The 24,510-nt window shown below is 42.2% G+C and overlaps 1 protein-coding gene across 2 annotated transcripts in view; it reads left to right on the top strand.

Annotated features, from left to right (window-relative positions):
• Positions 1-16,147, top strand: part of tln2b (talin 2b) — an 82,053-nt gene extending 65,906 nt beyond the window's left edge. For both annotated transcript variants that reach the window (XM_086209019.1, XM_086209018.1), the window contains exons 44-57: positions 758-904; positions 2,432-2,598; positions 2,970-3,153; positions 4,183-4,308; positions 6,546-6,662; positions 7,167-7,352; positions 7,931-8,038; positions 8,673-8,778; positions 9,952-10,076; positions 12,629-12,754; positions 12,867-12,929; positions 13,025-13,207; positions 13,286-13,411; positions 14,100-16,147. In XM_086209019.1, the coding sequence (XP_086065145.1) occupies positions 758-904; positions 2,432-2,598; positions 2,970-3,153; positions 4,183-4,308; positions 6,546-6,662; positions 7,167-7,352; positions 7,931-8,038; positions 8,673-8,778; positions 9,952-10,076; positions 12,629-12,754; positions 12,867-12,929; positions 13,025-13,207; positions 13,286-13,411; positions 14,100-14,228 (1,893 nt within the window). In that variant the 3' untranslated portion in view covers positions 14,229-16,147. The remainder of the gene's footprint in view (positions 1-757; positions 905-2,431; positions 2,599-2,969; positions 3,154-4,182; positions 4,309-6,545; positions 6,663-7,166; positions 7,353-7,930; positions 8,039-8,672; positions 8,779-9,951; positions 10,077-12,628; positions 12,755-12,866; positions 12,930-13,024; positions 13,208-13,285; positions 13,412-14,099) is intronic.
• Positions 16,148-24,510: the final 8,363 nt, after the last annotated feature.

Raw genomic sequence — 24,510 nt, 5'->3', positions numbered from 1 at the left:
ATCCATATCAAACAATATGTTTTTGTTAAGTCTGTAGAATCTTATATGCACCTAAAAATGTAATTGTATTTTGGCAAATATTAACAAATATGGAGCCTTCCTGACATTTGAAAATTGCGTCCAGCCATATTGCGATACGATTTCGATTCATTACACAACCCTAGATGTAACAAATCATGTCATATATCTTGCTGCAGTTGTGACCCTGAAACATCAGCTTCAGTCTTCATTCTACGCTAAAATGTTTTCACATGTGCCGCTCACTCACACACGGATCAGAGCAGATGCTCGCTGTTCCTTCATATGATGCCCCTGTCTCAAGACTGCTCATGAAAGTGTGAGATCAAAGAGGAAGATACCCCACCAGCATCCATCACACACAGCACCCACAAGCTTCCCTGTGTAGTCTAGAGGACAGGACTGTGTGGAAACATTGTTCTAATAAGCACACAGCTCTTATCAATATCTTGTATATAACAGGCTGCTAGAAATCCTGGTTTCCATAGCGACATTGTGCCTCTACAAGTCTAAAAGCCTATAGTGATGCTTATAATGAAGTACCACCCACCCATGAATCTCAGTCTGGAAATTAAAGGTGTTGTGCCAGCATACCCTGTCTGAGGGTGCTAGAAATCATTTCTCATCCACCCGCTGGTTAGGAGACGTGGCAGTTTAGGACATGATTGTGATTATATAGTACAGTGACACAAATTAGAGGATGGATGCAGACTAAGACAGTGCCTGGTTATTCTTTCAGGTTGGTTTCCAGATAAGAACGCGAGTGCAAGAGCTGGGCCACGGCTGTATCTACCTGGTCCAGAAAGCTGGAGCGCTGCAGCTCAGCCCCACGGACAGCTTCTCCAAAAGGGAGCTCATCGAGTGTGCCCGCGCCGTCACAGAGAAGGTGAGCTACAATATGTGGACAGACAACGACACAGGTTCTTTAAATCTTACACTTTTTACAGCTTCACATTTTAAAGCAGGTTTGCTTTTGCTGTCTTAGTTTGCTATCAGAGGTGAGAATCACAGAGTACGTTAGGAAACTATCACGATAATTTGCTCACGACACAGCAATTGTACAATAAACGACTGCGTCCTAAAAAAAAAGGCCAAAGATACAGGAATTATTGAGCTATTTATTCTTCACATTGTGATGGCAGTTCGACAGTATTTGAAAAGTGAGATGAAGCCTCAGTGCCTCTCTAAAACTTAGGAAGAATGTACAACTTGTTTATAATAGCAGCTGTTTTATAAAAAATATGACTTTTTTGGTATTTGGTGTGAGTGCATTGATATTTTTCGTTTCATACTTTATTAGCAGTCAGGAGCATATTTATGAAAGTGAATTCCGCAGGACCGTTGCTTGTATATCCATGTTTAAATAAAGTGATAGACACACTTGGGGTACGAACATTTCATGTGTTAATATTATAAATATTTCCTTCGAAATAAGTGTCAAAAATATCTTATCTAATAATGTGAAAGACATTTATTTGTTAAAATCCTGGATGTGTCCCTTGATCCGGATTTAACCCAAAATGTAATGAGCTCTTCCTCGGCTCGAGTTTCACCCCTCCACCATGTTTCATGAAAATCGGCCCAGTTGTTTTTGTGTAATCCCGTTGGCCGACAAACAAACTAAGAAACAACAAGCGCTAAAAACATAATCTCCTAATATACCTATTAATTATCCCTCTAAAGCTGGGACTTTAGCCTTAGTACCCCTGAACTAAGTCCTGTTTGGATTTAGTGTACATCCTGATACAAGTTAAGAGTGGGCTATTGACCTTGGCTAGGCTCTAGGCTTTCTCCCTCGCACCCTTCTACTGTTGAATATTGCATCAGAGCTGCTGCTTTAATATATTCAAGGTAGTAATAACCCATTTTTTGACTGTGGTATTGCACCAGTCATGCAGGTCACTTGATAATAATGCCAGCGTGTCCCTGCTGTGACCCTTGCAGCTGCTAGCATGCTGCTCACACATTAGTATTTCTCTCCACTCCAAGGCTTTGTCCTTATTCAGGGCTCATATCAAACTTGATTCATTTGTGGTTTCACGCTTGCTCATACATGAAACCTGCTCCCCGCTGAGATGCTCCCCTCACAGCTTTCTGTTTGTTTTTAAGAGACAGGCAGGCAGCCTTCTTAAGGGGAGTCATGTGATTTCGCTGATTCAGGCTCATCGGCTTTTTGTGATTGTGCAGCAGACTCTAATTTAATGCATGTTTAACCCTGCTCTCTTCTCTTACTCTGGGCATCCTCAATTAAACCGGCTCACTCTGAAAAATTTGCTACTTCACCCACCTGATTTATAAATGCTTCGCCAACATCCTATTAAGGGGAAAAACTGCTCGTAAATCTTGAGGCAACAAAAAAAACAGTGAGTTTGGAAGCCGTCTCCACATATCTCTGCTTCATGTGTTGCTTCAGGTGTCCTTGGTACTGTCGGCGCTGCAGGCGGGTAACAAAGGCACCCAGGCCTGTATCACAGCAGCAAGCGCCGTGTCTGGTATCATCGCTGACCTGGACACCACCATCATGTTCGCCTCAGCTGGAACACTGAACCCTGAGAATGAAGAGTCTTTTGCTGACCACAGGTGCAATGACCTTACTCAAAAAATACACCAGGACACGTAGTCACCAAATAAAGAGCTTATTCACAGCCATTAAGTTAAAGAAATATGCAATAGTCATAGGTCTCAAAAGCACAGGGGTAATTAAGCATTAACATGGACTGAGACTTAAATTACTAAGATGTCGTCTGCTACGTTTTTTTTTTTGTCCTGCAACATCAGAGCAATGACTCACTCAGGAGCAACGCAGTTTGCCAATAAAGCAGAACATTGAGATTCATTTCACATAATAAATCTAAAATGAAAGTTATCGCTGCTAAACATGCACTCGGTTTCCTTTCAAATCCCACAGTTGTTGTGTGTAGCTACAGCGCTCTGTGTGTCCCGTCCCTCAGGGAGAGCATCTTGAAGACTGCTAAGGTTCTAGTGGAGGACACCAAGCTGCTGGTTGCTGGAGCCGCTTCCAGCCAGGAGAAGCTGGCCCAGGCTGCCCAGTCTTCAGCCAAGACCATCACTCAGCTCACTGAGGTGGTCAAACTGGGGGCCACTAGCATGGGTTCTGAGGACCCCGAGACACAGGTGACTACAGCCAGTAACACATTTAGGCTGAAGAATGTTTGTTACAGACACGTGTTTTGGAATGGGGTTCATTTATTTTCTAAAGCAGGGGTTTTCAAGGTAGGGTTCGAGGTTCTTTCAGGGGTAAGGGTTTCATCTCTATTTAATTGGATCCAGCGTCACTGATCTGACGGGAAAATGTATTAAGTCTAAAATACTTGAAGGACAAAATCCTCAATTTCCCACAATACTTTTTTTAATTGTTTGTTGATTTAAATAAATTGTTAATCATCAATGATACTAAGATCAGAAATCAGCAAAACAGGATTTTTTTTTCTTTTCAGAAAAAAAAAAATATATAAAATTTGCATTAACAAAAAGTAGCGTCTTTGAAGACCCAAGGACACCGAGAAGGGTTGACAGGAATGAAAGTAATGATAAAAGCAAGGAATGACAGGGTTGACATTAGATGTTTTTGGAAATTAAAAACAAAATTACTTTTAGATTACTGATTGATTGAATTGTGGTGCCAAATCAGTTTTCCTGTTTCTTAACGCTTGTGAAAGGAACATCAACCAAACTATGTGTCGTTATAAGAGTTCCTGCTGTGCAAAATCACTTGAAGAGAGAACATGAAAAAGTCAGAGAACTCTTGGTGTAAAAGATTTACACCTTTGACAAAGCACAACAATTACTTTGTAATTATTCTTCAGAGCTCCATGAAGAATAATTACTTTGTAATTATTCTTCATGGAGCTATGAACTCTTATTATAACCCATTATCTTTACACCATTCTGTAATGCTCATCATCTGTACTATCGTATTGTACAAGCAGTGTTATATTAGCTGTGTAATTGCAGTTTTATCTGATATGCATTGTCTGTTCTCCCCCCGTGTGTATACCTCCGCTTTGCTCTCCACTGCCTCTGAAGTATCATGACTAGGTGGAAGTGATAAGAGCAGCACTGTTAAATCCTCTCCCTGGGGTGCTGCTGATAAACTTAGACTCTGACCATTGTGTTATATTGATCCCAGCTTTTTCTCCTCAGGTGGTCTTGATAAACGCAGTACGGGATGTAGCCAAGGCTTTGGCCGAACTCATCGGTGCCACCAAATGTGCCGCAGGCAAACCTGCCGACGACCCGTCCATGTATCAGCTGAAGAGCGCGGCTAAGGTAAAGGACCGGGCTACTCAGACAAATGAATGTCACATCTGGTGTAGCTGTGTATTGATTTCGGCGATGTATTTTTCAGCCTTACAGAGATTTGACTTGTAGATGAATGCGCTGGGAAATCAGTGGCCGACTGAGTTTGACCCGTGGTAGCACAAACAGATATGACAATGCTTTTAAAGGTGTGTTTTCTCTATGAATAGTAAATACACACATCATCTATCATACACTATTTGTGTATGGAAACTGCATCCTTCTGGACTTGACAGCTTCAGTTTACAGCGGCTTCAGCCTCAACACCGTACTTTTGAAACGAGGTCACTTATCTCCACAGCGTGTGACCCCAAATCACCCAAATCTGTGTCTCTGTTTGTGCTCAGCAGTGTAAAATCTAGTGAGGAATTATTTTACCATAATAAGAAGCACAGGTGGGATTCCTCTTCCAGAACGCACTGACCATATGTTATGCAGACAGTAGCTGTAACAGTAAAATAAGGTACAACAAGAATATGGATAAGAAGAGTACAAAGGTGTACTCTGTATGTGTCTGCCAAGGCCACAAAATGCCTTTAAAAAATAACTTCCTGGATCTGCCCGTTGATGCAAATCTGTAGAATAATGTGGCAGTATGTTAAAAAAAAAATCCTTTGTGAGCCACACAGTCTTCAAACCACATTCTTACTGGAGCCAGAGATCGAACTCACCCCCTTCATATTCTGTTGAAGACGAGGTGTCTCCTAAGAATAAGGCTTCTTTGCTGTGATTTTATTTTTAGCCAAGAGCTTGAGTAGGAGAGCTCAAGAATATACAGCATTTCTCCACACTCAAACAAGCAGGGAGATATTGCAAGTTGAAGAATTGGGAAACTCTGAGAAAGTCAGCCTGCAGCATCAGTGAATGAGAGCTTGATGGTGGCTTACCTATCACCTATAAAATATGAAAAACTGGTTTGGATGGTTTCATTGAGAGAGAGAGAGAGCGAGAGAGAGAGAGAGGAGGCTTATGGTTACATTTTAATACTTTTAGATCCAAAAACCACCGTCCTGTGTTTTAGGTGGTCACATGACAGACATGGAATCGATAAAATGCTGTTGAAAGATCAATGCCTGTTGAGTATTTTGAAGCTCATAATTTTGATTGAAGTTGAGTATTTACACTCACGGAATCCCATTTATTTAAAAAAAAAAAAAAAAAAAAAAAAAAACGTTACCAGTGGATCTGCCCCAAATTTTAATGGGTTCTCTCCTGGCTAACGCTGCACCCCGCCAGCAGGTTTCCTGAAAATCCGTGCTGAGTAATGCAGTCATGCAGGCAGACAAGCTAGAAGATGCAGGTGAAAATACAACCTCCTTAGCAAAGACAATAAACCAGACGTGTAGAATGAAAGAGCAGATTATTCTGTATATATCAAGCAACTTCCACATGCTAAGGTGAGAGAAACAGAGCTAAAGACGGATAAGAACGCTAGAGTTGCATTTTTTTCCTCACAAATGCTGTCACAGCTGATATATAGTTATAGTAGAAATCAGACCTTTAATATCTATCAGTTAATCAGTCAGTCAAATTGTATGTATAACTCCGAAAGTCACAAATTAGAATGTGCATGGAAGGGCTCTCAAACCTCTGACCTTGAAACAACTAAGATCCTTAGGGTTTCATCTGTGCCAGAGCCTGACTTTCCCGCTTAACAAACTTCTTAATTAATGAATTTCTCTATCGTCTCTTTTTAACACAACTATCATACCAGCCACAGCATGTAACTCAAACTGTTGCATCATATGGTTTTGTGTGTGTGGGTATACTCATGTAAATGGAATGAGGGCCACCCATGGACCTGGTCACACTGACAGATTGTTTCTGCTCCTCAAACATATGGTGACCTCCAAATGGGACCCTCTCAAACTCCTGGTGTGCATTCTGCTCATATTACTAACCTAATAATGTAAACGTCGCTGTGCGCGGTAGAGACAGAAGAAAACGTGACCCTGTATGTAAAGTTTAAATGTTCTTTCTTGGATATCAGTGAAAAAAATCAAGTGCTTTCTGTTGTAGTTGATGTTGCTGTGTCATATTCATCAGATATACGCCTACAGCACATGAAAACTGAATTCATTGCAATGGAATGGTTGAAGGAGGAAGCCAAACTAATTGTGTCATGCTTTAATATCCATGGAGAAAGAGCTCCCCCTCCTGGTGTGACTGTGAACATCATTATGATCATGACTGCCTCTATTTGACAGGTCATGGTCACCAACGTGACGTCTCTTCTGAAAACTGTGAAGGCAGTCGAGGATGAAGCCACTCGCGGGACGAGGGCGCTTGAGGCCACCATTGAGTGCATCAAGCAGGAGCTGACAGTAAGAGCGCCTGACAGGCCCGAAACCTCTTATTTGTGATCTTTTGGGAGTCAGCTGATGAAACACAGCCTCTCCATGAAGCTGGCTCGAACAGGGTCAGGGATATCTATGTCTATTATTCTGAACAAAACAGGGGTGTTTTTGTTCCTTTTTGTCTTTTTTATCATCCATCCAACTCCTTCGCTCCTCCTTCCCTCTCAGCCCCTGCAGGTTTCTCACAGCTCTTATCGTAGTCTGGGTACCAGCCACGCACACAGTGAGAAAGGAAGATGAGTTCAAGAGCTTGTTTGCTGCTAATCCTTATCAGACGGCGCCCAGGCCCAGAGTAGGATTGTGTATTTCACCGAGAGCTGCTACCAAAGCCAATCCAACCACAATCTACCTAACTCTCCATTACACTGCTGACCATATCTGATGTTCTAGCCTTCTTACTCGTTCATACCCTCTGCTGCTGGCTCCGTGCTACGTCTTTATCCAACTGCCTGTGTCTGTGGGTCACCTCAGGTCTTCCAGTCCAAGGACATCCCGGACAAGTCCACCACACCAGAGGAGTTCATTCGCATGACAAAGGGCATCACCATAGCAACGGCCAAAGCAGTTGCAGCAGGCAACTCTGCTCAGCAGGAGGATGTGATAGCCACCGCTAACCTGAGCCGTAAAGCCATCTCTGATATGCTGACATCCTGCAAGGTGATCATTTATGGCTCCTCCCACTGTCTCAGTTTATGAAGTCATATTTCAGCAACCACAGCATTTTTAACCCAAAGACAGCGTATTGAGGGCCGCTAGTGAGAGGACCAGTTCTTTTAATAGTATCGGTTCATTCCAATTAAAGCATGTAGATGTACTTTTTCATGTCACCGTTCAAGGTTCATTCATCATGCAATCTCACTCCAGTGTCTCAACCAGAGTCTGATTAGTCAGTCCTCTCATTAATTAATGGTCCAACTTGTCATGTCCACAGGGCATGCACCTCTAATGGCATCAGATGACACAGCAAACAACAGCGAGTGGATTAGGTTTTGAGTAAAATGGGAAAGTCTGATTCATGACGGTGCTTTTGTCAGTCTTACCCGGATAGATATCAGACACTCAAGAGATTCAATCAAAAGGCTTTGTTCATTCATTTTTGCCTAACACTATTACAGACTTTTGTTTTTGGGATTTAAGGCTTTGTGACCTGTGTTTGACATGACATGACCCAATGGGAGACATTTTTCAATCTTATACTTTATTTCCTTTCCTCCCCCCCCCCCCCCCCCCCCCAGAAAGCAGCACACCACCCTGAAGTAGGTGAGGAGTTAAGGTGCAAGGCCCTGCAATACGGCTCTGAGTGCACCACAGGATACATCAACCTTCTGGAGCAAGTGCTGCAGGTTAGGATGAGACAATCCCTCATCTCAGAAAGACTTGGTGTGTGTGTGTGTGTGTGTGTGTGTGTGTGTGTGTGTGTGTGTGTGTGTGTGTGTGTGTGTGTGTGTGTGTGTGTGTGTGTGTGTTTGTGTGTGTGTGCGTGCGTGTGTTTCTAGCTATGGCATGGTGGCCTCTCATTTAAGAAGGGCTCATTTGCAGGATTAAATCTTTTGATTCGACATATCTTTCCAGGTTTGATATGAGCAGCATCCTCATACTTTTTTGTAGCAGATGACAGTACAAAGAGATCTGCAATAAGCTGACGTCACAAAATTTGTTTAAAAAAAGCATTGAAAACATAATGTTCAGTGAATTCTGAGAGTTTTGCCCACTTTTACTTCCCTTTGCCTCATTATTGTAAACTTTAGCCTTTTTTATTGAGATCATCTGACATTGACTGACATGATATATAGAATATAAAATAATGAAAGATGCAATCGGTCTCCTTTGATGGATGAGTTTGAACATCTGCTATTGGTTAGTCAGTCACTTATTATTGTCTGCTTATTTTTCTCTCAGTTTATGGTCCAGCCAGGCTAAATTCAAGTTCTTTTTGTACTTAATCATCTTAACGTTCGTTGGCCCTGGTGTGTTCAGGTGCTGCAGAAGCCCACACCGGAGCAGAAGCAGCAGCTTGTCGGTCACTCGAAGCATGTGGCAGCATGTGTCACAGAGCTCGTCCAGACAGCCGAGGCTATGAAAGGTGAAGTCACGCATAGCACAGTCACACACTCTTACTCAACACACACAAACTAGTGAGGCTTGGCAACCTTTACTTAGCAGTGGAGCCATTCTGACTGATTTTATGGATCATTTCACGCACATTAAAACCATGTTTCCAAGTGTTTATTACGCTGGGTTGCTTTTTTCTTTTTTAAAAGATCCATGACTTCTGCAGGAGCATGCTAGCTCTCCAAAAGTTGTTGGCAGCCGATTTTCATTTTAACGTGACATAAAAGCCACTGCAGTATAAAAGAGTGAAAGCCAAAAACTGCAAAGGATTGCCACCAGGAGCCAACTCAATTTCATAAAACGCGACAGGATTGCAGAGATGTTAGAGATTAGTTGAAGGAGCTGTAATCCTCTTGTGCATGAATAATATTACAGTCATTGAGTCAAGCCACCGAACCTGTATGCGTCCCTGATAAAGATGGGTCATGAAAATCACTTTAGAATATTGAAATGGCGCAGTAGAGTGATTGCCGTGCAAATTGTTCTAAATGAAACTCTGTCGGGTGGTTCTAACACAAAAACATTGGAGAGTTTCCTGTCGAAGCTTCGCTGCTGCGTCTGACAGGAGTAATAGATTGTGTTTGGATGAGAATTAGATTTCAGCGTATAGACTGAGACCCAGAGGGGCTATCTAATTCATGGCTATAATGTCCCATGTTCTCTTTCTTTCTCTCTCTCTCTCTCTTTTCGTGCTGCCTCAGATGGAGGTAAGTGGGCTATGGTGTGTTTTGTTCTCCAGATCACCTTTCATAAAGTCAGAAGGGGGTAGAGGAGTAGATGGCTTGGAGGAGGGGGTGCAGAACAGATTTCCCCTGAGCTCAACATAATCTATGAAAACATCGTTCCATCTGCCTTGCCAAGCTGTTCCTAGACAGCTATGTTTTAGAGGCACTTAAAAAACTATAAAAAGACAATGACCCATCAAATGTGCATTTCTTTTTTTATTTTTATCTTGGTTAACTTTGAAGCATTACAGTTATACTGTTGGAAGTTATTGGTTAGGAGATATTCAGCATCGCTGTGGTGCCTGTTGAAGCATGACGCGCTATTTTTGCAAATACGTACCGGGAAATGAAATGTACGCACCATAGTATTGTACTTGTATTTCATTTTTACACGTTTGCTAAAAGAAAATGCCTTTCAGGATCAGAGTGCGTGGACCCTGAGGATCCCACTGTCATCGCAGAAACTGAACTCCTCGGAGCTGCAGCATCCATTGAAGCTGCAGCCAAGAAACTGGAGCAGCTGAAACCCAGAGCAAAGCCTAAGGTATAAGTGGCCTTCTTAACCCTCTCCACCCACACAAACCCACGCACAGCTTTTGGCCATTAATCAGCAGGTAGACAATGTTGGCCAAAGGTAGGAAAAGGTGACACCAACTTTGAAGTCTGTCTTTGTTACACACACCATGTTGACTCAGACAGCTGGTCCATGTAAGCTAACATGATGGAAAACTTTCTTCAAAGGCACTTGTGGATGTTACTTTGAGTTTCGTTGCCAGGAGACCCAATTACACTGCTGGGTCCTCAAGCTTATATTGGAATGAGTTCAAATGTGTGATGAACTGTTATGACCCTTCTCTAAGGGAAAGGGCCTCTGTCTCATTGAACTTATTTCCTTTGTTTTGTTGCAGTGTTCCTCATTTTTCTAAGCTAAAGTGAGGGAGGCTTTTTTCAGCCCTGTTATTCATCATCCCCACATTGTGATGTTAAAACAGTACAACCTCACAGAGTCATAGATGGGTAGTGATCTAGCTTTGGAAATCATGTTGATGTTGTGTTGTTGTGATGTGCTTCTGCATGATCGTGTCGTTCATCTTTCTGTCTCTGGAGACTGGATATTTGGATCCCAGAGCTCCTTCCCTCTGTGCCTCTGGTGACTACCCCCCCCCCCTTTTCTATACCTCTTCCTGTGCTTGTCGGTTTGTTCAACCCTCTGTCTGTCAGACAAGAAGCAACACATTTAGGCTACCCTAGTTTTAATAAAGACTTCATAAAGCTCTGTCTCATACTATAATCCCATGGTTACAGAGGGCATTTATGAGGACCTCTGTATTTATGAAAGGAGATTAGTGAGTAAACGGCTTTTCCTCTTTCAGATGTCAGTGTCTCCCTCTAGTGCTCTAGTAGGATGCGAACCTTACCAAATACAGGGGCCATGTTTTCCTTGTGTAACAGCAGTTCAATTTGTATCAGCTGTCGCCAACATTTAGAAAGCAGATCATACGTTCGAGCAACTAAAGTCAAGAAACCCAGATAAAACATTTTTATAGAAAGATCTGTGACAGAGTTAACGAAGTAGCGCACCGCATGCTGTATAATTTGTAGGGGAAATGAGCCTCCTCAAAATTGACTTAATCGTGTTTTTTATATCTTCTCTACTTCCTCTCCTCCCTGCTCCTTCATCCCTCCCACACTGAGGGGAGAGATGTATGGTGTGTGTATGTGGAGTGTGTGTGTGTGTGTGTTTGTATGTGGTTGGGGAGGGGGGGTCTCCTGCCCTAGCATGCTTCCCTGCCTCCCGCCCTCTCTGAGCCGTTGTAGGCCTGGAAGCCTTCTCTGCAGGGCTCTGTCTGATATGTTTGATATATTAGGTTGTTATTCAGTCCAACTATATATCAAACATATTCCTACAGTGTCCCGCCCTGTCTCCAGCCACCTGTGCCTTATATGTTTATGGAGATGTGTGGTCAGTCACGTGCTGTTGACTGCTCATGCAGAGATGGTTGTTTGTTAACTGTTCCTGAACTGATGCACAGTAATACACATGCTGGTGTTTAGTTCAGGTTCTGTGACGTGTTGGGGGGGAATCTGCATTTTTCGACTGCGCGGAAGATAAAGTTGAATGTTAAAGGTGATGCTCAGGGCCACCGAGGACACTGAAGGAGGTTGTTACTGAGGACAAGTAACAACTGAGTAGTATTTTTGTGTACTTGTTCCAGTCAGTTATGACGTTTATGAATAAATGAATATTTATCCCTCTGAATTGCTTTCCAGTATAGGCCATCATATTGGGGGCACAATAAACACAAAATACAGTTGGACAGTTGTTGTTGTTTTTTTTGTTAAAAAAAAAATCATATAGTCATAGATATTATTTTTCATTTTTTGTCTTGTCAGAATTTTAACGGATAGTCAGATGAGTCACTAAAGTATTTAATATGCAGGCTGCTGTATTTCTATTATTGGCACTGCAGTTGTTATGTTGTCACATAATTTTACTCACGCAGTCCTAAAATACTTTATACATTCACAGAAACAACTTAATTGCTTGAGTGCAGAGGAAAATCTCAGATTGGGTTAGCGGCCATCTGCCTTTGACCGTAATGATGCTGATTCATTACTGTAGGACACTACAAGACAGCAACGGCAGATCTTGAAAGTCTTAAAGAATCCCCTCAAACACAGTTTTAGCAGATTTCAATGGCTGGTTTACCTTTTTCGATGTGATTGGAAGATATTTTGCTGCTGAAAAGAGTTCTGTGCAGCAGGAACCTGTTGAGTTTTTGTGGAGCCTCGGCCGTCTCCATCGGACCACCAGCAAACACTGTCGCTGCTGCTGCTTGCTTCAGTTGCTAGGACACTCATCGACCCATTGCCAACAGTAACCGTTAGCTTTGACGCTAATGATGTCATTAGGCATTGTTATATACTGGTGGAAAGTACTTTAGGCCTTATTAGCACTACTGCTCTTGCATCATTAACCCTTAATCCAGTATCATGTTTAAGCATTGCTCAAACTGCTTCCTGCCCTTTGAAGGTGAAACCTGTGGAATATACATGCAGTTTTCAATCTAACTTCGTATGTTCTTCTACCTCCAGCAGGCAGATGAGACGCTGGACTTCGAGGAGCAGATTCTTGAAGCAGCTAAGTCCATAGCTGCCGCAACTAGCGCCCTTGTTAAATCTGCATCAGCGGCTCAAAGAGAGCTGGTGGCACAAGGCAAGGTCAGTCCATGCGTGTATGCTAAACAGGTTCAAGATAACTATTTATTATCATGTGACACACAGCAGTGCAGTGGCATCTTTCTTTCTTTCTTTTTTTTTTACACAATCACAGGTCGGGTCCAATATAGCCAATGCAGTGGATGATGGCCAGTGGTCCCAAGGTCTCATCTCAGCTGTAAGTGGCTTTAAGTGTTACTTCCTAATTTACAAACGTGTGTTCTAGATGAACTAACCCAATCATGAGCTTGCTTTAATTTTTGTTTGTGATAGGCGCGAATGGTAGCTGCAGCCACCAGTAACCTGTGTGAGGCGGCTAACGCCTCCGTGCAGGGCCACGCTAGCGAGGAGAAGCTCATCTCTTCAGCTAAACAAGTTGCAGCCTCCACAGCTCAGCTGCTGGTGGCCTGCAAAGTGAAGGCTGACCAGGATTCTGAAGCTATGAGGAGACTACAGGTAGTAGTGATGCCTTAGTTGTACATATCTGTGGAAGTCAATTGGATGTCTGTATGCTAATTGTGGACCCTGCTAAAGGCGGCTGGCAATGCAGTGAAGCGAGCTTCAGATAACCTTGTGAGGGCAGCACAGAAGGCAGCGTTTGACAAGACTGAAGATGACAGTGTGGTGGTGAAGACCAAATTTGTGGGAGGCATAGCTCAGGTAAGACAAAGGAATGACTCCCCCATCTTGTGTTGTTTACCCTTTTCTCTGAATACTTGCGCCTCGAGTGAATGCCACAGTCATTTACATGAAACCCACAGCTACAAAATACCACATTTCTCAAATATGTTAACCATCTTTGTGTCAAAGCAGACAGGAACCGATGAAGCTCTGAGTTTCAACTGGAAGCTTTTCGTTTGTCTTAGTCAGTGCTGCATCCCGGCTAGACATCAGTGGGTCTGTTTTTCCTTCTGACTAAGGCTGAATTCAGACCAAACCCAGCACTGCAGCGGAAAAGCTGGCTGTCTCATTCATTAATGGGGATAGTGCAATCGATCCAAGAAAAACTACAGTCAGCTTTCAGAGAACTCAACATCACACAGTGGAGGCAAATCACAGAAGCAGGAAATCACACTGGACGACGCCCACAGGAAGAAGCAGAGTTTACAAAGTAGCATTGTGGCATTTCATTTTTTTTTTCCAAACCCCTGAAAATATGAAATAGCACTTTACTGCTGCTGTTGTGTGTGTGTGTGTTTGTGTGTGTGTGTGTGTGTGTGTGTGTTGTATTAGGAGTTAACAGGCTGTACCATGTGCTGCCACTGGTTTGTCACATCCAGCTGTCCTCTGGAATGGGCTTATGATGAGGGGAAGATACTGTTCTGTCAGCTGTTCTCCTTCTCCACAGATCATTGCCGCTCAGGAGGAGATGCTGAGGAAGGAGCGTGAATTGGAGGAAGCCCGCAAGAAGCTGGCTCAGATCCGACAGCAGCAGTACAAGTTCTTGCCCAGCGAGCTGCGGGAGGATGAGGGTTGATTGGCTGCACGTGCTGGATGTGCACCGTGCTGATGAGACCCTTCTACAAGGGCAGACGCTGCCGATGGCTGCTTTACTTTCATGTAACCGAAGAATATACAGCACTTGAAACAGGCCTATTTGGTGAGAAAAACAAGTGCCTGTGCTCTTTTGTGTATATGTCTGCGTGTATGTGTGTGTGTGTGTGTGTGTGTGCGCGCACGCGTGTGTGTGACCTGCGTATGTACCTGTCAGTGAATGGCATTGACATTCAGACTTTATTATGGAGAAAGTTATTACAGGTTTCACTATAAGCAAGTTGAGACAAGTTGTGTGATAAACTTATCATTGCTTTGTGAGTGTCTCACTGCATCATGAGCATTACAATAATGAACTGAAGAATGCAGAAATCCTCTATAATCGTCATTGAATGTTTTCTAATTGTTGAAAGGTGTCGAGCAAATAGAAATGAAGTGATGATGGTTGGACGGCAGGACAAGCCTAAGGGTCTATAGCTTCACCTTGATATTGAAGAACCTCAAAAACAGGCAGGAAGGGGATGTGTCATTTCACCACCGGCTTGCATGCATCATAATGTCTATACATATCAATGAAGCTACTAACCAATAGAGTAGTGTAGAAGAAAGGCACTTGTATTTTACTAATGGAAATGTGAACTTTAGATTTGCCAGTAAATCTTTAGAAATTAAGAATTCTGATTAATCGTAGTCCAGTTTAATGCCAAGCAATGAAGGGTTCTCATTGTCTTAAACGACAATGTTGAAATAAAACAAACTGGCCAAGACGTACAAATATTTATTCTCGACTGATATTTTGAAAGAAAGTAGTTTTTCTTAATCAAGAAATAGGTTTTATCTGGGTTATTCAGATGATTTAATGTGACCAAATATGTCATGCTGCTTTGTGTACCCCAACCAGAGCTTCCTCTTCTTCATTGTTTTGTGTACCTCCTCCCTCCCTTTTTCTCATGAACACTGGCCAGAGTTTGTTTTTCTTCCAGTCACGTGTACAGTTCTCTCCGCTCATCACTGCCCTGTCACGGTAAAGGCATTTTCATTTTAGACTGACTGTCTATAGCAATACATGACACTGAATCATTAAAAAGAAGAGTCTGCGCTGTTACTGGTGAGGATATTTCACTTGAGGCTCTTGAATGAAACTGGATGCACTGAAGTTTCTCAAAACTTTACACACTGAAGAAGGCATATTTAAAGCTTCCGCTGTGTTACATGTATGACATTCTTCTAGAAACGAAAAAGAACGTTCCGATTTAGGAAACACTTTTTTTCATATATCCACGTATATTGGAAATTTTAAGCAGATCATCTGCTCAGTCTGTCCACACCAGTGTCTGATCTGCATCGTGTACTAGTGCCTTACTCGAGATCAGGTTGAGTTGGAGCCTGAGCCTTGTTCTCTCTGGATCAGAACATGCCAGTCGAATCCCCATGAGGGTCTTACTATGCTGTCACCTAGTCCTTTGCCATACAATACAATGCCTTTGCTGGTGGCCTATCTGCCTACAATGCTCCATCGCTATTAAAGGGCATCTGTGGATACCTTAGGATTTAGAGACCACAATGGAATACTAACACTAGACTGCATTCCTCGAGCATGTGGCAATTTGAGTTGACAAACTGCAGAGATTCATTACACCGAGTTAAATGTTAAATGCATTTCTTGTTTCCTTGCGTCATTGTCTAACCACTATAAAAAAAAAAAGATCAACTTTTTATCGACAAATGTAAAAATTACCCTGAGATATATTGTCCAATTTGTCTGAGTATTAACACAAATGGAAAGTTACTAGCTGTGTTATGAATAGGTGTTGTGCTTTCTTTAACAAGACTGCATTAGTTTTACGGTTTGATGCTGTATGTATGATATTTATCTGGTCACAAAAGTATTTTTTGTATCCACCAAAAAATAAAGAATTTCAAACAAATATTTCTTGCATTTCCATACTTTTTGCATCCTGTTGAGTGAAGTGTTATATAGCTCCAGGAAGAAAACGAAGTCGTTCTACATTCTTACCAGCAGATGTCAGTATTATCACACAAAGTTCAGTCAGTGGATGTTTGGAGAAATGTGCTGTGGTGGAAGGATTGGCAAATTTAGTCGGACCAAATATGGACATAGTGGATGTGCTTTTTTTTTTTTCTTCTTCTTCTTCTTCTTCCTCTTCTTTGTTCACAGACCAGACCTTGAAGTATGCACTGATCCCCATTTAGATGTTTTGGTCAGGAATGAGAGTTCACAGTCTCTGGGTTACATAGTCTCTTAAAGCAAAAACTGCTAAAACTCTCTTACTGATAAGAAAAGGAATTAATTTTCCTGAAAAAAAACCTAACTTTTTTTTTTGGGATTATCTTGGCATATTTTTTGCTCATGTGACAAAACACACATGGTTCCAGAGTTTATAAATGATGGTGGGGAGGACAATAAACTGAGATGTCCTAATCAACACCATATTTGGCTGTTTGACTGTTTTGGTCTCGTGCAAGGCCAGACAGACACAGAGGAGAGGGGAAGCCATGTGTTTAACTGGGAGTGCCTGTCTACTACTCACCCTCGCTACGTCTCCCTCCCTCACCGGTCCAGAGGGGATGTTTGTCTGGTTAGCTAGTAAAACCCCAGTAGATAATTGATGTTAAACAGAGCCTGTGGTCTGGTTGAGTCCTTAATCTTATTGTCATGAACGCCGTGATTGCAGGCTAATTAGCATCACTCTTATAGATGTAATTAAGTTTCTGTGCATTTAGAGAATATTTATGTCACGTTTCAATATGGCAAAATAGTACATTGGTCATGCACTATAAAAATAGGAATATACAATTAAAAATGTATTTTAGGGTTTAAGGTTTCCTGTGGACTCACCTCGCTCTGTGCTCGTTTGACCCATATCTGTATCCTTGGCGGCACTTGGTTTGATGTCTGATCTGTTACACCGTGACGTTTGTTATTAACCTCCTCAGCCTCAAAGACGGCTATTGTTACAAAGTGATGATGTGTGGAGAAACTTCTCCAAAACCACCAGCTTGAATTTTAATGTTTAAGAGAAGAAAAAAAAATCCTGTACAAGAGAAGTTCACTCAACATAAGACTTTCAATGAATCAATCATCATCATGCAGTCATGAGTCCCTGGCATCCTAAATGTCTTTTATTTGCTGTCGGAAGATTTGCTCCAAAAACAGATCCCAAACTTTTTTCTTTTTTTCTTTTTTTTGGTTTGCTACTAATCCTCACAGCCTGGGAGACATTTAGTTCAAGCTTTGTTCCAAGCTCAAGTTCTCAAACTGACGCCAAGTTAACCTGTGGTTACTGGGTCAACTCTCCACTGGCATCGTCCAGCATTGAGCTGCACTGTGTTTAAGCTGCAGTTGAGCAACAACAAATGCTCAGCTTATGTGCTTATTGTTCAGAAAAATCCATAAATGTTTATATTTTCCATTTTGAATAACAAAAAAAGAGTACAGGAGAGAAGCCACGTCTTATACCATATTCATAATACTTCCTACGTGTATCAGTGGTTTGGCCCGTTATTGACTATATTTAGGTTGTTAAGGGAAAATGCCACAATATTGGTTGAGTATTGCAGTACAACACTTGACAGTTTTATATCACATAAAAAAATAACTCTTTTATCAATGGTCAAATTGAGGATTTTTTAAAAAATCAGTTAAAACTGAAATATTTATAGCCTTTATTTGTGTGCATGTCTTCAACACGTGTCCATATCTGCTTAGACTTCTTATATTTGCTAGAACGGATTTTATCCAGTGTTGCAAACAATTTTGTACCCCCTAAAAATGGTAGTCAGGGTGCTTTCAAACCTCCACAGTCTTGGTGTTTGGCTAGGCAGTTTGAGACTATACATCTGTTTAAAAAAAAAACAGAGAACCTTTATATCCCTCGATGTTATGTCAACATTCCGATTCTTACTTGTTTGAGGCAGTTGCAAAAAAGGGAATTTTTGTGGTTTAACTGTGTTGGGATTAACAAAATCCATTATGATGTAACTGAAAGATGGTTTTTGTTAATACCATTAGCAGCATGTGCCACAGCAAGCCAAGACTTCCTCAGCTGATTTGAGAGTGGAAACCAGCATTCTTCATAGTTTAAATGCCTGTTCATGTTTGGCTTTAGTCCATTTAGTCAGGAAGTTCCACACCCAAACATGGTGTGGCAGAGAGAGGAAGGAGAAAAAAAAATAACCAAAACCCCCCAGAAATGTCCACGTTGGTCTCAGCAGGATTCCTCGTGCTCGGTAGGCGCCTGTGTCAAGTTTAACAGTGACGAAACGTAGACGCGCCTGCATTGCTGTGAAGGCGCTGGGAGTTATAACATCATGGGATATTGTAGTGACTTACAGTGTGGCTTCACCAACGTGAGTGAGGTCATTGTGTTGAGAGGATGCTTGCTGTTTACTCGTGCGCGCATTCCGCCCTCCTATCTGCTGGGAGAAGCAGTGCTCTCTAACATAAACGTGCGAGACAGCAGCTGATGAATCGAAGAGGGTGTTTTATTCAGGTCTGGAGCTCATGACTATTTTAGGTCATCAGCTGGGTTCTTCCAGTGTATCAGCTCCATACCCTATCCAACCTCTGATTTATTGAGAATAGTAAACAGCCAGCAGGGATGGCTCCTGAACTCGTCATGTTCTCTCATTTCATCAGGGGTTACTGTGACATTGCTCTAAATGACCTGCTGCTTGCTTTAATGTCACAGCATTTATGAGGCGGAAATCATACTAAGAGCATGCAAGGAGGATGAGATGACAAAAAAAAAACTTTTCCATGAGAAATGAAAAAAAAAATCCCAGCTTGGTCTGCAACTAACCAGCCAAATATCATAAAAGTGATATTTCCAAATGTTAAATTGCAGGATGCGTTCCACATTCTGGATCTTATGTAATGCTAAGAGAAGTGAGAAATTAACCGTTAGATAGCAGGCCTTTTAGGACTGTATGAGTCAGTTGCAGTCACCTTCAGAGAGTCCATCCTCTCCTGATGACATTTTGCCGTCCATCTCTTATGACGGCACTGCAGCTCCTTTAGCCATCATGTAAGGATGCCGCAGTATTTCTCAGTCAGCAATGACAGCAGGGCTATATTGGGACAGAGCTGAGACTTTAAACCTCTTGAGCTAAATTTGGATAACTCCACAAGTAACAGGAGGAATATCTATTAAACATTATCATTTGACACCGCTCCTCCAAAGTCATGCTCTTCACAGGATTGTTTTTTCTTTCTTCATTTTGCTCATACCTGAAACAGTGCTGAGAACGAGCAGTGGAACAGGGGAACCATCTGTGTCAGACCGTGCGGCCGACTGGAACTGATCTGCAGTGTCTCAGAGGATTTAAATTGTCAAGGGTGAAATGCAACACTCATCCATCTAAACCCTCAGTCTTAATAAGGAAACTTTGCTCAACACTTGTTAGATGGCGAGCTACATACATTGCTGCAAAGAAGAAGAAAAAAATGACTTGGCTCGTCTCTCAAACCTGTGGCCTCCACACCCTGAGCTAAAGCTGAATAAACACTCACTGTTTCTTAATGTTCAGCAGATTTTTCTCAATGCTGTTACAAAATTTCTTGAATGGATTTTGGTGTAGTGACACCCCAAATGATCCCTCTGTCATTACTGTGTGACACGGACGGTACTCTTGTCTGCTGGGTTGCTGTCAGAGATGGTGATCCCCACGATAACAAATAATTGGACTCCACCAACCATGTAGTGTTATGTTCTAACCTATTTGTGGGCCCGTGTTTGTGCAGGGCCCTCTAACCCCCCATGCCTGGCGACTTCCTTTTCCCCTTTCTAGTGGTAGGTTCATTTACCTAAAGCTACAATTTGTTAGTATTTGAATCAACCAACCCCCATTAAGGGATTCCTGACTTCCTCAGTATGAGCCAAAAGGAGGAAACTCTCAGTTTACCAGTTGATTAATGCTCAACTATGGTCACAAGCTTTGAACATTGACCAAAAGAATGAGATTGCAGAAACAAATGTGTTTCTTTGCAGGGAGGCTGCGTGGGTCGCTGCTCCCTCCCTACAGTTGATAGGTTTGCATTTTATCATCAAGGGAATTTTCAAGAAAACTTTGGGAACGTCTTTAAACAGAGGAAATCATCTCATTTACATTTGACTTGGAAATGCATATTTTCATTGGTGGATGGCAGTATAGGCAAGGTTGTGCATGGCTGTAAGAAAGAGAGAAGAAGAAAAAGAGGTCCTTGTTATTTTCCATCCATCCATCCATTTTCTACATCTTATTTTTTTAAGGGTCATGGGGGGCTGGAGCCTATCCCAGCAGCCTTCAGGTGAGTGGCAGGGTTCACCCTGGACAGGTCACCAGTCCATCGCAGGGCCAACACATAGAGACAGACAACCATTCACACTCACAGTCACACCTACGGTCAATTTAGAGTATCAATCAGCCTCGTCCCCTCTTGATGTCTTTGGACTGTGGGAGGAAGCTGGAGTACCAGAGAGAACCCACACAGGAACAGGGAGAACATGCAGACTCCACACAGAAAGATGCCGTGCTGGAGCCGGGACTCGAACCCACAACCTTCTTGCTGTGAGGCCACAGTGCTGACCACTGCACCACTGCGCTGCCCCTTCTTATTACCGCCATGTTGAATTCTGCCAAGAGACAAAGATAAAGTTTGGGAACATGTGGCAAGATGCCGGCAGTGGAAACAGCTGGTAAATCATTTACTCTTTTTTTCTACAAAGGAAATTGGTACTAGTTTATTTGGATAACTGAATTTGCTATACTGAACTTAAGTTTGGAGGTTTTTGGATGTTTCCTTTTTATGTTTATTTATACTTCTGACAGGGAGGACGTACTGAGCTTTTTTAATGAAAGAGCAACTTCAAACTTTGGTGTTGTTCGTGTGTCCTTTCCAGATGTGATGTGCTACCTGGGGGGGAGTATTGGGTAAGTCATATTGGACACATTTCACATTGTCTAACATGTTTTGAGGGCCCCTGTCAGTTATAGTCACAGACTTATCCAAGTTTTTTCCTTATTCTACTCTTGTTTCTTTTCCTTTCCTCAGGCTCAGCACTTTTACCTTTGCCACATTTTTGTACCTTTCTATTACTGCATTACTGCATTTACTTGAGTAGAGGATTCGAGTACTGACCCCAAAGTGTTTTTAGGCAGCCCTGAAGCATAATTACCCTCTTATCGGACTGTGCATTGGTATCTGAGCGAGCTAAAGCCTCAGGGTAGGAATCAACTCCACCGCAGCAGATGGATGTCTATTTATTCTTAAGTCTACACACTCAGACTTTGCTGTTTAATCTTGCTCACTCACTCCACAGTCAGCCCAGGCCTGACTGAAAACCGGTCACGGCAGCTGATCAAACGTTAAGGCTGTTGCAGACAGGCTTTGGTATAAGAATGCAGGTGGCGCAGAGCTGTGGGCTCTTGGGGCATTCCTCACGGTATGGAGACCAGTGACCCACCCACCTACAGCCTGTAAGCTTTCAAATTCCCTCAAAAACCACACTGGAATGTCTCATCAACATAGATTCTCACACACGCTCCACATTATGGCTTTCCTGCTGCCAAGTCATGGTCATTTTTGTGGTTTTGAAGTTCACACTCTTGAACTTGACACAGAGCTTCTCCCTTTGTTTTTCGTTGTTACAAAAGAGAAAGTACAGGAAAAACAGATCATTGCACGTGTTTTGAGGAGGATCACTCTTCAGTCACTGGGTGAAGTTTGTTGTGTGAGTAATCTTGAGAGATTTTTAATGGTTAAAAACATGTAAACTCTCAAACAACCATCCAAGCACAGCATCCTTGTTTCATTTCATGTTCTCCTGATTGCTCAGACAAGCTGGGCTGTAACTGGGAGAACAGTGGCTGAGCTGAAAGTGCATACCAAGAAGTTTTATAGCCCTGTGGAATGGAAAGAAATATCATGTACGTCTTTGGACCTCACAAAAGGCCCCCGCAACTTAGCCCTCTCCTCTGTCTCCTTCTACCTCGCTTATACCAGAGAGCCCATATATGGACACATATATGAAAGATTCTCCCTCTCTGAGCAAACATGGAAACTTCTAGCCCTTTGACATGAGGGGCAAGTGATTGAAGGCGAACATTTAAAGAGGGCTATCAACAAGATGCTGGACAGCTGCAAGACACACAGTCAGAGAGAAAGAGCAACAATGATTAGGAGGAAAAAGAAGTCAACAAGGACAAAGCAAAAGGGGGTTAGGTCAACAATTTCAGATCTTCTAAAAGCCCTGAAGGAAGGATCTCTGAGGAAGCATCTCTTATCTCAAACTGGAAGAGGTTCAAGCTGCCGGTAAACATTCATTTACTCTCTCTGTGTACAAATAAACAGATTTATACAAACAAATATAGAGAGATTGCATTTGCGTTTTTTTTTTTTTTGCACACCCTATGCACTATGTCATTTTTGACATTTCTGGGAATTTAATTTTGGTTTCTGTGAGTCGTGCATGAGTTTGAAATGAATCGTGACAGTTCCCCTCGAATGCTCCCCCCCTCCCCCCATCCCGTTTCCGTCTACGCTGACTGAGCAGCATCAGATATGGCTGACATTCTCTCTTCTCTGTGTGTCCCGATCTGTGTAGGGGTAACACAAACAAACAGTCTGGGAGGAGCCCAGCAGAGGCCACAAATATTCCTCTATAATGACTTCTAGCCACATTTTTCTTTGCAGCTCTGGAAGCCTTCACTTTTGGGTATTTTTGCTTCATTGCTCAGCTAGTTTTCTCTCATAGCTCCCTGCACACTACTTTCAAAGTTTGGAAATTACACTTCAACTTGACCAATTTACCAGAGCAAAAAAAAAAAAATTCTGAACACTAAAAATACCTTTAGACTTTTGAGTTAGGAATGATCAAAATAAACGGTACGGTTTCCTTAAATGTCAGCCGCAACATGTACTGGAATCCTCTAAAGCCCAAACACGACCTGAGAGTTTGATGATCCACTTGTGGCATGTAAGAAATCCATTACAGGTCTTAACAGTCTGTAGGATGACAGATCATTTCATTTAACAGCATCCACTTTTACTGAAACAAAAACTTGGCAGATACTCCTCGTCCTCAGCGGAGCACCTGCAGCTGAAAAATGTGACCTTCATACCTGAGAAATAATCGGTGAAAAATTCTTGTTGGAAAACCAAGGAGCTCTCGTCTCTGTGCCCTCATGCAAAAAAATATAGTTTAAAGGCCTTTGAGAGTTTGTTTTTGCAGATGGGTGTCTCATGTATGAATTCAAACATGACCTCGTACCACCAGCACTTAAACATATGCATGTCATTCCAAAGGGATAATCCTAGGACATGGACACAGAACAAAGGTGAGTGCTTGGCTAAATTCAGAACATTTTTTGGATGATAATTATTTCCATTCAGGGCAGCTGATAAAGCAAACTTATTACCCAGTATTTTTTGTTAAACAACGCATAAACCAATGCTACAGTCAAAACAAATTTGACTTGATCTAAAACTTCGTTTGCACCTCACTGTTTTCCAACATGGAGATGATATGATGTTTATTTTGTATGACTGAAATGGGATGTGCTGTATAAACATCTTTCTAATTGTGCGGGCGCTCGCATGACACAGTGTGTGTGAGCAGTTGTTGAGTAGCGGGAGAGGGTGGTGACACGTGATAATATTTTGACTTTGCATGATGGAGCTAGCTCATGAGATCACTGCAGTGTAAATATCACTTCCTGCATCCGCTAGGTGGCAAATTCAGCTTCTAGTCTCATTCTGGTCGAGACCGTATTTAATATGTGAAGTGTGGAAAAGATCTGATCAGTTTTCTCATCGATCGTAAAATTGGTCGCCTCGCCGCAGTCACGCTGCTGAACAATAACTGGCAGTCTTCACGGTCACCCATCAACAAGTTCTCAAGATGTTTCTGATGAAATCTGAGATGGAACTCAGTTGATGGAGTAGTCAAAGCGTAAAAAAGTATCATTCCCTGTTGTCATTAGGTGGTACTATGACTATTCTACCCCTTAATCTAACGTCTTCTTCTGTGGCTCAAAGTACACCCCTTCGTCACGTTAGGTGAAAATCGGCTTCATCCCTTTTGCTAATCCTGCTAACAATCAGACAAGTCCCATCCGAAAAGCAGGTCGTCCTTGGCGGATGTAATGATCTAATTGGACACATCTCAAAGCATTATTAAGATGTGAAAAATATGAATATATATATAAGGTCGACTCACACTTTTCTGAATTTAATATGAAATAAACTGAGTACAGGACGCCTC

Source organism: Aulostomus chinensis, chromosome 7 (assembly GCF_037954235.1).
Source record: "Aulostomus chinensis isolate RoL2024-O1b breed Wild chromosome 7, RoL_Achi_v1.0, whole genome shotgun sequence".
NCBI classification, from domain to species: domain Eukaryota; kingdom Metazoa; phylum Chordata; class Actinopteri; order Syngnathiformes; family Aulostomidae; genus Aulostomus; species Aulostomus chinensis.
This window is presented reverse-complemented; position numbering and strand designations above follow the sequence as displayed.